At 39.8% G+C, this 13,247-nt stretch overlaps 1 protein-coding gene and 1 long non-coding RNA gene across 4 annotated transcripts; one reads left to right on the top strand and one right to left on the bottom strand.

Annotated features, from left to right (window-relative positions):
- The first annotated feature begins 256 nt into the window (after positions 1-256).
- LOC121719632 lies at positions 257-4,396 on the top strand. 3 transcript variants are annotated; one of them, XR_006034277.1, is made up of 3 exons: positions 257-467; positions 1,907-3,258; positions 3,492-4,396. XR_006034277.1 is itself a non-coding variant. In XM_042105429.1 (2 exons), the coding sequence occupies exon 1, from the start codon at positions 2,433-2,435 to the stop codon at positions 3,228-3,230; it is 798 nt and encodes a 265-aa protein (XP_041961363.1). In that variant the 5' UTR covers positions 2,177-2,432; the 3' UTR covers positions 3,231-3,258; positions 3,492-4,396. The 3 variants fall into 3 exon arrangements, 1 of the variants encoding a protein (XP_041961363.1); XR_006034278.1 differs by lacking the exon at positions 257-467 and adding an exon at positions 529-783; XM_042105429.1 differs by lacking the exon at positions 257-467 and having other exon boundaries at positions 2,177-3,258.
- A 5,782-nt stretch (positions 4,397-10,178) lies between these two features.
- On the bottom strand, positions 10,179-13,220 carry LOC121719713. Its single transcript, XR_006034329.1, has 2 exons — positions 10,599-13,220; positions 10,179-10,418 (listed from the first exon to the last, which is right to left on the bottom strand). It is a non-coding gene; the product is annotated as an uncharacterized LOC121719713 (long non-coding RNA).
- Between the last annotated feature and the right edge of the window lie 27 nt (positions 13,221-13,247).

Below are 13,247 nucleotides of genomic sequence, written 5' to 3'. Positions count from 1 at the left end.
GTCTTGACTCGGACTCGGACCACAGTGGGAGGAGAAGGACTCGTAATTTCAGGCCGAGTCCTCGAGACCAACGCATTTTTTATATTCATATAAAAAACCCACACAACGCATAACAACAACAATAATAATAAAATGCCATGTTGGCGGGCATTATTTGAAAATGACATCCCATGGTGCAATGCAAAGATACTGCAGCTCTGACTGCAGTATCTTTGCAACATCAAATTTGACCATGGGAGTGTCAGTGACTTCACTTCAGTTCAGTTGCTGTGGTGTGATAATAGCGGCAAGATGAGCAATGAGTCTGCCATCATTAAATTTGCATACCAAAACCACAAAACCTTCACGGGAAAAGATTTTAAAAAAAAGCACACTGAGCGGTGCCAATTCTGCAACACCTCAATAACGGAAACTTTGGGCACAACTTCAAACTTCCATCGCCATATCAGAAGAAGTCATCCTAACAGGTGAGTGCATTAACGTTAACGTATTTGTTGAGCTATGCTATGCTCGTTAACATATTGTGCTTTCACCTAACCATGCATGAGTATAAAGTGTGTTTGACATAAAGCTGTTAGTTTTAGTTTTACATTATAATGACATAGAATAGATGGTATTTTGATGGTTTGATGGTTGTTGGTAAAATAACCCCCCCCAAAAAAGCCACGAGCCCACCACTGGTGTCTTTTTCTGACGCCCAGAGCTATCCATAGCTACAGTATCTACTGTACTAGCCTACTTGACCAAGTAGCCTAGTCCAACTTGAGAGCAGAGATGTGAACTGTAAGTTGTCTCATTAACACAGTTAAGGGAAAGGCTTAAGCAGGACAATACCATAAACTAATTTCTCTTAGATGGTGTCAGGGACATTCTATTTTATCAGTGAAAAGTGTTGAATGTTTAATTTCAAGTGGCCATTTAGCTACTCAATTAGTTCGTTTGTGAATGCTAACCGTTAGCATCTATATGGATTTCTCCATAGGCGTTAGCTTTAAGCTAACCAATCAGTTTCTATTCAATGTTAACGACTTAACGTGTCTCGTAAATGCACTCAGGAAACGAATACCAAGATATATTTTGTTTATCTGCTATACAGTTTTACAGTGAGTCTTAAGTAAAGCTTTGAAGAGAATTTCGGAGAATTTCTTGGGAAACGTTATCTATGTGCCGAGCTTGTAGCCACACACACAAGAGCAAGGGCAAAATACATTAGCTAGTTGTTCGTCTGAGCTACACACTTTAGTTGTCTTGATTAGGGCACTCAGTGTCGTGTGGAGTTGAATATTACTTGAATTATATATTATTAGGCTACATAGGGAGGTTATTTTAGTGCTTGTGTGTAAGACAACAAGAGAGACTGCTTCCTCTAATGTCCACATACATTTTGTTGATTATTAAAATTAGTCAAGATCTACAACATCTGCATCTTGTTTAATTGTTAATCTACATTAATATTGTTACATACAGTAAAGCCTTTGTTACAACATTCAGCAGTATGTAGACATAGGCTGATAATTTCGAGTAGGTAGCCTAATATAATTTCCACCATTAAGATCGCTCTGCAGTGAAAGGAGTTGTGGGCTGGCTAGGTCGCTACAGGTGGTTACAAATTTAAATATTACAAATTTTGAATATTAATAATAGGCTGTCCTTGGTCATTTTCTTTCACATCAGGAATGTGGAAATCACCTTGCATGTGTTAGGCTAGGCCTAGGCTATTTTGGATTAGAAATGAAGGTGACCTAGTTCCAACAGACAGTAAGAGAGCTTATGCCTTTAAAACGTATAAATTATACATATATAGTTTTGCAATTAATAGTTTATAATAGAGAACATTATGAATTTTAAAACATGCTGATATATAATAGATATATAATAATTTGTGGATGTTGCCTCTCTCTTACAGGTTCCTGGAGTACAAGGCAGCACAAGACCAAACTGACGTTGCACAACCATCAGTATCTGCATGCTTCTCCAATGTTTCGGTCTACAGTTCTAAATCCCCTCGGCAGCAAGCAATTAATGCATCCATCATTAAGGACTTGGTAATTGACTGTGCACTGCCTCTGGCTTTGGTGGAGAATTGTTACTTTAGAACATTTCTGAAAGTCATGGACTCAAAATACACCCCCATCTCGAGAAGCACTATCTAAGTGAAGCAGACTATTGTTGAAAGATTGCAGAGTCAACCATCTGTCTCTGTAACCGTTGGTATCTGGTCTGACCGCAGACTGCGGTCCTTTCTTGGCGTCACTGCGCATGCAGTACACTGCTCTAATGGATCCTGTGTGCTTGAACCGTACCTGCTTGAATGCCGACGGTTTACAGGACGGCACAGCGGTGAGAGGATTTCTGCTGCTTTTGAGGAAATACTTGAAGAATATGGCATCGCGCAAAAAGTTTGTTATATTATAACAGACAATGCAGCCAACATGAAATGCGCTTTCAAAGTGCAAATGCCCCTGCAGCAAGCCTCTGACACAGAAAGCGAGGATGACCTTGATGATGAGGAGTTATGGGAGGACACTGATGAGGACACAGAACTTGGGCTATCAGGGGAGAGGCTTTCTTGTTTTGCCCATTCTCTTCAATTAGTTGTCTCAGATGGAATGAAAGAGGTCAAATCAATTAGTCTTGCCATTGCTAAAGCATCTCGCTTTTCTACCCTCTTGCACACCAGCTCGGCTTTCAAAGACACATTTGAAAGCACATGTGGAACAACAAAAACTGTACCTGCAGCGAACAACACCAGATGGAATAGTACATTTAAACAGCTACAAGCACTGACTTCTCTGGATCACAAAACATTGACCGAAATGTGCCTTAACGACTTTTCAGAAGTTGTTTTCACGCCACGTGAGTGGAACCAACTCAGAGACTTAACCTCAATTCTTACTCCTTTTGCTGAGGCTACTAACTTAACAGAGGGGGAAAAAGTCGTAACTATCAGCATCATTGTGCCGACTGTTCTTGACCTGAACACCCATTTAATAAAATGTGAAACAACTCATATCCTGTGTAGACCCATCGCAAGGGCACTACACGGATCACTGAAAAAACGCTTCCAGGGGATTTTTGAACAGTTTGACATGGCTGGGAAAACTGGGAAGGAGGAGCCATTCAACAACAAAATCTACACCCTTTCCACAATGCTGGACCCACAGTTTGGCCTAAATTGGGTGGATCTCGATGTGACGTGCAAGCAGGGTGCAGCATACCAGAGGCGATAGAGAGAGGACCTGAAAAAATCACTGAAAGGTTAGTACATAAACTGATGTATGAAAACTTACTGTAAATTCGTATCATATTTGCTTACCAGAACATTTTAAACTGGGTGTATTACATTTTACCACAGAGTGCAAGGGTAATAACCTACAACAGTGTTGTTATTCCAAGATTACATTTAACATGTTTAACATAACACAGCGTGATCATAATCTCTAGTTTACATAACATTTGATATGACGTGCTCATGCCCTCATGTCTCACAGAAACACTGGTTGCAGAGGTTGAGAAATGTGCTGAGAGATACGGAGGAGAACAAGATGACTTGGACGGCACATTGGAAGAGGATGAAGACTCCCCACCAAAGAAATGTGGTCGCATGCTGTCGAGGTACAAATCTCTCAAAAAGCGCAGCACAGGGCAGCAAACATGTGTTGCTACGCAGGTTGCAAAATACTGTTGAAGACACAGACATTGAGAATGCTCTTTACTTTTGGGCCAAACACCAAGAGCGTTTTCCCCAAATCCACATGCTGGCCATGAAACTGTTGGCTGTGCCGGCGTCTTCAGCACCCGTTGAACGTGTTTTTAGTCGAGGTGGTTTTATTAGGAGACCACATCGGTCCCGCCTCAGGCACAGCTTGCTCTCATCTCTGATTTTTCTAAAGTGCAACTACGAAATTCTTGACGGGGAAGAGTAAAATGAAGAGTGTGTGTCTGTGTGAGTCCAGGGGATGTGGGGTGCTAAATGGTTTGGTTGCAAAAGGGTGTTGGGTGGGAGTGGGGATTTGAGGAAATGGTTTAGTGGCCAGTAATGGGGAGGGGGACCAAGACCTGTCTTCAGTGCCTGTTGCACTTGTTTTTAGAGTGTTCATTATGAGACCACATCGGTCCCATCTCAGGCGCAGTTTGTTCTTGCCTGCCGTGTGTTTAAAAGATATACAGTGGGAAGAATAAGTATTTGAACCCATGCTACAGTTGACTAAAAAGAGGAATATATTTTATATTCCTCTTTTTAGTCAACTTTAGCATGGGTTCAAATACTTATTCTCCCCACTGTACATGTTCATGTTTTGGGGACTGGGGGTGGGTTTAATAACATAGAATATTTGTTAACAGCAGTGTGACATAGTGTGATGTGTGTGTGTGTGTGTATTTGGGTGTGTGTTTGTGGAAGGGGAGGGGGGTGTAATGTTTATGTGTGTTATGGGGGAATAAAGTTTTAAAAGATACTGAATTCTAGTGTATTGTCAAAATGTTTAAAATTGGAAAATATTGGAAAATGTTATAAAGTAGCTAAGCCTACTAATTTATACCACTAGAAAATTTTAATTTGCTCTGCATGTCTTAACTATGATAAAAAAAAAGTCAGGGAGGGCTTAACATGTTGATGACAGAGCAGCACTGTTGAAGCAATTTAGAAAAATAGGCAGAAGATGATGCATGTGGTAGGGATTTTTTTAACGATCGTGAAAACATAGACCATATTAAGACGTTAAAACTGCTCCTCTAAACAATTCCCAATCTAGCTTAGTCTGTAAGCCTAACTGTTGATTATTAACTGGGGTGATATTAAATAATTTATGGTCTTGGTCTCGACTCGGTCTCGACTCCTAAAGGACTCGGTCTCGACTCGGACTTGCTTCCTCAAAGACTCGGTCTTGACTCGGACTCGACTGTATTTCAAAACCAACGGACTCGGTCTCGACTCGGTCTCGACCCTTCAAAGACTCGGTCTTGACTCGGACTCGGCATAGGCGGTCTCGTCCCCATCACTAGCAACACTTACAACAAGTCTTACTGATCCTAGCACTCACCAGCCGTTTTAAACTGACAAGTAACTGTCAAAAACAGCACTCAACGACGCACTTATTCTTACTGTACTCTAATGTTTTTTTAAACCGTCCTAAAATTGTGAGAATTGTTCTAAAACTTAGTGTTTACCATGTTGTTAGTCGCTTTGGTTAAAAAAGCGTCAACCAAATGTAATGTAATGTAATGTAATGTAAATTAATTTATGTTACTATACACCAACTGGCCTGTAGGTGAAGCATATTTATTTTCAAATTTCGAAAATATATTTACAAAGACACGTTTATTTATATAAATTTGTTTATTTATTTGTATGTCACATTTTTATATTTGTATTTGGATATTTATAAATGTATGTATATGTACATATATCCTTTTATATATATTTAAATCATTTTGAGACAATCCTCACTCCATAGACTCCCAGGGTGCCGTAGATACATTGTGCATAGGTTATTACTACCCTATATTATACCTCAGCTTGCCACACATAATTAATGTGTCTGCTGCATGAAAGGAAGTTCCAGAGAATTTTTCATTTGCCTTCCAAATCAGCAAGATGTGTTGTCAGTTCATGTACAAAGAACAGTATGCAGACTGAACTGTGTGTGCAGAACTAATAATAATAATATTTTGGCAATAGGATATTATGAAATATCTGTTGTTTAGGTTTGAATTAATGGTATGTTAACATCAGATAGTTTCAGTGCAAAATGTAGTGATGAGATCCATGGAGTGCCTCTTGTCCAATCGGAAATGAATAATTAGTTTCACTGGACATAACAGTGTGGACAGTTTGGTAATGGCATTTTTGTAACATCAGACTACTGGACTATTGTTCTAAACAATATGTGCACTTACCTGACTGCTGTTCCTTAAACAAACAAACGGGTTCATACAGATTTGCATTTGCTGGGGGACTACAGAAATCTACATATTTGCATTAGTAGTTTTGTACAGAGGACAGTTAATTTAATTTAATTTATTGTGCTTATAGAGCGCCAAAACATTACACATGTATCATGGTGCTTTACAGAATGTAGGCAATCAGAGAGAAAAAGAAAGAAAGAAAGGAAGAAAAGAAAGTAAGCGAGAGGCCCATGGGTAACAGGGGCGAGCAAAAACTCCCTAGAATTGGAGATACATATAGGAAGAAACCTCGAGCAGATCCACGACTCAAGGGCCTGACCCATCTGCCTAGGGTCAATACAGGACAGTAAGGTCTGTATACATGACAAATGCATATGATAGTCAGGTGTAGAGAATAAGACATGGTGTTAAAAAGCACTTGAGCTGAAAGTTACAAGAGGTGGGGTGATTACGTATCTGGTTTGATAATTCATTAATCCTGATTTAGTGACAGAAAGTTCAAATAGTCCAGTGTTGGATTTGTCCAGGGGAAGGGAGTTGTCAAGGGGCATGTGGGTCAGCAGACAAGCCAGGGATCCGGGCAGAATTGTCATAGGCAGGTGGTGGGTCGCTAGGCTGTACGGGCCAGGAATCCAGATAGGGGGACAATAGGGCAGTCGAGGATGGGGCTTCAGGTGAGATGGGTGAGAGGAGGGCTAACACATGGATAGTTGATGACTGGCGATGATATACCTCACAAGTGAAGTACAGTAAGGGGAAAGAAAGAGAGATGTAGAGTGGGAGTTAGAGAGCCAGAAGAGAAGAGGGACAAACAGGTCTGAGACACATTGCCAGAACATGGAGGTCCACACTTCCTTCGTCTTTCTACTATCAGATAGATGTCACATGATCAATCAACATAATCAAATAATCACCATAGATAAGACCAGAAGAAAAGTTTGACCTTTTTGTATCTTGAGAAACTTAGCCAGCTATAGGATAGCGTTGGTTCATAAGGTGAAGATACTGATTTATTTTCCTTGGGCAAAATGGTTAGACCCAAAATAGAGAATTTTGCAAACCTGTTCGCCAAAAATGTTGTGCCACTGTAAAATGTAAATAAGTACATACAAGTAAAACAACCCTTGTCCCAACCTCTGCTTTAAATAGATGTAGCGTCACCTGAATAGATCTCTGCGAGATTGCATTGTGTTTGAGGTTTCCAGTGGTGGAAGAAGTACTGAAACTCGGTACTTAAGTAAAAGTACAAATAAGCAAAGAAATATTTACTTTAGTAAAAGTACCACAATGACAACCCAAGTAAAAGTCAAAGTAAAAAGTACATTTAAATGTACTTTAAGTATTAAAATTAAAAGTATTTGCATAATGATTTATTCACTTAATATCTATATTCTAATAAAAAAAAGTAATTATGGGCTGTGACATTTTAATTAAGCTAGTTTTAGGTTATACTAGGCTAGATAGTTTTAAGCTAATGTAATTGTGCTTACCATCTGTGGCCCAGTTTACATTCTGACTTACAATTCTGGAGAATGTAATTCTGGTTATCTACTAGGGTGATCTGCTGAGTTAATTTAATATCATTCAGCAAAACACGAGAGCCTGAAGTTTAACGTGGTAGACAAGGGAAACGTCCGGAGGCTAGGGGCTATGGATCCTAATGCCAATTCTGCTGGTCCCGATTGAACAGAAAAGTTGTTGAGAAAGGTGTCTTTATGATAAGGTTCAGTTTCACTTGCGCAGACGCGCATAGACATTGAACGAGCGCTTACATTACTACCCCCAATTTTAGGCTATGCCTCTTTATTTGATTACACACAATTCCGTAATATTTCCTAATCTGGAAATTGTTTCGTTTTTTTCTGCCAGCGGTTCTATAATAGTCTACCATTCATTTGTGCCGCAAATGATCAGACATTTGACAGATGCGTGAGCATAGCCTGTAACTTCGCTGCTCTGCGTACTAGCAATCTCATCGGGGAGGAGGCCCTAATGCTGCAGATAATAGACAGAGAAAGACAAGCATATGCTCGGGGCATTTGCATGTCTAGTGTAGCCATGGGTCTGGTAAATATAGCCTACCGAATGCAGATGGCTACAAGCTCACGCTTTAACTGGATTGTACCATTAACTTGAGTTACTCTGGGGAGAATAACTCTTGGATAACTGGATCGTACCATTACTATGGGGAGGATAGCTCTTGTTTGTAAGTCACTTTGCATAAAAGTGTCTGCTAAATGAATACATGTAAATGTTTATGCATACTCTTCTTCTTAAACTATTGTCAAACAGACCGCAACATTTTTGCTACTGATTTTCCATACAGGACACTACGTGATGGTGTCATGCCATCCCCATCAGTACTCGTTTGTGTCAATTAGTAAGCAATGGGCAGAGGCCCAAGCATACTGCAGGGAGAGGTCCGGCACTCTCGCCACTGCCACCAGCCCAGAGGACATGGAACGACTGACCAAGGCCGCCACTGATAAAGGTTATGGGGGCGACTTCTGGATAGGCCTGTACGAAAGCTGGCAGTGGTCATTGGGTGGTGAGGGTCATTATTCCAAGGAGGCGACATTCCAGAACTGGCATTGGAATCAGCCACAATATTACAAGGATGTGTGTGTGTGTGTATATAAGGTGTTGTGCATAAGAAAATCTTCAGAGTGAAGATACGACCAGAATCCAATGTCGAACAACCCAGCTGTTCAAGCAGCTATCATGGAACAGGTAAATCCAGCTTTGACTGACAATGCAGTTTAACCCTCACTATCTTAGAAAAGGTAAGTCCAGATCTGACTGACAAAGCAGTTTAGCTAACACTGTCCGGTTTGTTGTGATGCAATAATGTGGTGATAATTCTGTTTCCGGGTCCAACTGGGCCCTAAGTGGCTAATTTATTTCCATAGACAGTAAGAAAGTTTCCCACTATTCAGGGTAGAATACAATCAAACATTCTTCTATTTCACAGAGGCCTTGACTTTATATAATGTGGCTACACTGTGTTTGGTATATATAGTGTGTGTGCGTGTCAAGAAGCCAGCCAGCTGTGTAAAATAGTGAAGAGTTAAACAATAATGAGTTCAAAATAATTACCTGATTGATGAGTCTGACAGCACTGACACTATTAGAACTCCAATAAGTAGTTATGGTTGTAATTTGTTCAGAATGGAACACGGAAATGAGAAAAACATTATTATTAGACATTATTCTTTGAAAGAAAACATATGTGTTCGTACATAAAATGGCACTCTTTCTCTCACCCTTGAACATATGAAATAGATCTGTGAAGATTCTAACTCACATGCTCCAGGGAGCTTTCCGGAGAAGTTGGATGTTTGCTAGTTTCTGCGTAGTTTTAAGTAAAAGATCGCCGTAGTTTGATGTGAAAATGCGTACAGGTTGACAGGTCTGTATATACTGTATTATATACATATATACTGTATAGTCTAAGTTTCAGTCTGTATGCTACTGTATATACTGCTCAAAAATCATACACTGGATCGGCATATATATACTGCTCAACAATCATACACTGGATCGGCACTCTGACACTGTTTGGTTCTGAACACAAGTAAAACTTTTGAGTCGAGTGTTTTATTTTGTAAGAACTGTCAGACATTCTGTGAATGTAGTTTCAGAATGGAGAAAAGGGTGGAAGGTTTCAAAAAATGTGTTTTAACAATTGTGGAAAACTGTAAGTGTTCCCTTAATTTTTTAGTAGTGTGTATACATACACACAGTAAGAGGTCTGCTTGGCGTAAAGTCTTGTGATGATGGACCGTACCTTTAATATATGAATGTATATGATGATTAAAAAATAATGCATGTGTTGTCAGTTATTCTTTAGTTTTAGTTTATGTTTAGTTCATTTTATAAATGGATGAGTAGTTTTAGCTCATTATTTATTTGGGTAGTTTGTGATGTTACCACTAGATGGTGCATGGGCACCAGGTTGGCATACTATATGTAGAGTAGACTGTGTGGGCTGAAATGTAGCTGGGTGGAGGTCCACTGCTGTGGAAACAGGATGTTGTCGTGACTACAATGTAGTCCAATCACTGTTGTCCTTATTTGCTCTTTCCCTGTGATGAAGTTATAAGTCACAGGACATAACTGTAGTTATTTATTTCTATTGTAAAGTTGATACAGGCTGCACTCTATTAAAGTGATCAAGCCCACCCCAATGAATAAATCTCCAACATTTTTTCTCTCCCCAAAAACACAACTCTTTTTAATCAAAAAAAGGCATTTGTCAGTCAGCAAAATCATGGAAAACCAGTTTTATTGAATCAAGGCATACATGAGCAAATATAGTAAATATACTATGAACAAAAGCAGTAACAGCAGTAGGTGCCATTTATAGCATTGCCAAATGAGCAGCAAATGTGTGTGTGCGTGTCAAGAAAGCCAGCCAGCTGTGTAAAATAGTGAAGTAAACAATAATGAGTTCAAAATAATTACCTGATTGATGAGTCTGACAGCACTGACACTATAAGAACTCCAATAAACTGAAACATGACATAAAACAACACTTTTGCATTTCCCCTATATCTGTAACAGATCCTCCACCAAGGAGGTTATGTTTTCAACCCCAAACACTCCCCCCACTGAGAAAAACTACTACTTTGTACTACCACAGAACTACTATAGAAGTCATAAAGTAGTATATAATATATATCTATACAGACCTGCCAACCCTGAAGATCTTTTTTGAGTAGCACCTCAAGCCGAGAAAAAAAATTGCTTACATCGGCCTGTTACATTGACTCTAAGTGGAAGCTAAATGTTGCAGCATATGCTCCAGGAACGTTCCACTTCCGTTGCATGTCCGGGTGTATCCTGGCTGTTACATTGGCATTTCCTGACAAAATGAGTCCATGTGCCACAATCATTGTGCACGGTAGAGTTGTCTAGGTTTAATCATGTATGTATGTGCCGGAGACCAGTGGTGTAGTCTAGTTAGCTGTAGTGGGTATACTGTAATCAACCTCAAATGATAATATCATGTAGACTACACCACTGCCGGGGACATTTTATAAAAAAACAGGGGGAGCTGATGCACACGTGTCTGCAGCACACGTAGCAAAGTCTGGGTCATGTGCCCACAGAGGTCCCTCCTGCGGTCATTTCCTGTTAACACCCTAATCTCGCTCTCCCACTCGCTTCCTGTCATTCTTCACTGTCCTTCATCTGAATAAACATAAAAAGCCCACAATTGTACTTCTACAGCTTTGTAAAAGAGTGAAGATTTAATCAATAATAAGTTCAAAATAATGACCTGATTGATCAGTCTGACGCTAAAGTATCTAAAAAACTCTAATAAGCTAAAACGTAACATGAAATAACACTTTTGCATTCCCCCATATCTGTAACAGATCCTCCACCAAGAAGGTTATGTTTTCAACCCCACCCCCTCCCCCCACTGAGAAACACTATCATAGAACTTCTATAGAAATCATAAAGTAGTGTATACTATATATCTGTACTTTTATATACTGTATACTGTATAGTGGTTGACACTGAATTTAGAAACTTGTAAAATAACAGTTTTGGATTCAGCCATTCCACATGATTAAACCTAGACAACTCTACCGTGAACAATGGTTGTGGCACATGGATTCATTTAGTCAGGAAATGTCAATGAAATGGCCAGGGTACACCTGGACATGCAACTGAAGTGGATCCCGCAGTCCCGCAGTAATTTCCTGATAAAACCCTTATCTCGCTCTCCCACTCGCTTCCTGTCACTCTTCACTGTCCTTCATCTGAATAAACACAAAAAGCCTACAACTGTACTTCTACTTCAACTTTTTTTCAACACTTTTTGATCTGTATACACTACTTACTGCTTCAGTTGAGATTTCAGTGTAGCCAAAACTTTCCAAACTTTTCAGCCCAATCTGAAAAACAGTTCTGAAAAAAAAAACCACTCTTTTCCCCCAATCTCATGTGTTTAGGTTCGAGGTAACATGTCGTGGGTATAATTTTGAGCTATTCTTTTTGTTAAATTTTTCGATGTCGCTCTCTCAGTAATCTAGTCATAAGGCGGGGATCACATTAGCCAGCGGCAAGCGACAGGTTTCCTATTGTTCTCTATGGTTCGGCAGCCTAACGGTGGCAACACTGGCGTAACACTAGCGTTGAACAAGCTGAGCGTTGAACTTGGTTTAACAACGCGAGTGTATTCAATTGACAAACCGTTTGTGTTGCTTAGGAACTGTAGCGTGCGGTGACCATACATTTTGGTAGGGCAGAAAGTCTGACTTTTTTTAATAGCCTATCATTTTGGGCTACATTAAAATGACATATTTTAAAGGACTTTGCGGTATGCTTAAATCATGTCACAGTCAGAATTGTAGATCAGTAACCCATCAGTTAAGTTTGCCCCATTCTCATCACGTTAAACCAGCGAAGCATAGCAACGTTGTTGCTATGGGTAAACAAAACTATTTTTTTTTTGTGTTCTGTCTGGCCTGCTAACTATCTAATATTTTTAAGTAGTTGGGTTTTATAACTGCAACTCAAGACAGTTGGGTGTTATGGATAATTGTCTGACCACTCGCTGTAGAAACTAGGCTATATTGATAGCTCATTCTGAATGCAGCAGCCTATGCCATACCTTTGAACACCGTTGCCTTCTCGTTTTTGCGCTGTCAAAAGATGCTATTAAATCCACTAGAAGCTAGCTACTAAACCAAGGAAGACACCAGGGTTAGCTAACGTATCTTCTAATTTCAACCTCTCAAATAGTTTTTTTAAACAGAAACTCAACACAGTTAACAGGTGCAACACTACTCGCCATTTCTGCATCTTGAAATGAAACGATAGGCCTAATTTATAACTGGCGGAATAATTTGAGTAGGCTAGTTCTAGAATATGACCATGGGGCAGACTACTTTACGACCATACAGGCGTCTTTTAGCGCAGATTGCAATCCTTATTGAAGCCGCCAGGGTTATGCGATAATTTATTGAGGAATGCGATCGTCGAGGTGCCCTGCCCCAACATTGCATGACACATTAAACTCAACGAGAATCGCCACCATCATCCAAAAGTTGATGTCAATAGACCAAAAATAGTTGGAAAGCCTACAGAAACTATAGATAATTAATGTGACAATCACATTATTAAAAGTAGACTTGGAGCAATGATTTACTGAGGAACTATTTTTTGTGGAGGATGCTTCAGGTAGTTCGCTGCCCCACCTGCCCATATGGACCGCACACTCCTGCTTAGGAACGAGATATAACTTATTATGGTCTGAGCGTTGCGTTACGTTTGCCGCTGCTGCTTGCCACTGGCTGATGTGATCCTCGCCTAATAGTCCATAATATTAG

This window comes from Alosa sapidissima, chromosome 9 (assembly GCF_018492685.1).
Source record: "Alosa sapidissima isolate fAloSap1 chromosome 9, fAloSap1.pri, whole genome shotgun sequence".
NCBI classification, from domain to species: Eukaryota; Metazoa; Chordata; class Actinopteri; order Clupeiformes; family Clupeidae; genus Alosa; species Alosa sapidissima.
Note: the sequence above shows the minus strand (reverse complement) of the source record. Positions and strands in the feature narration are given on the sequence as shown.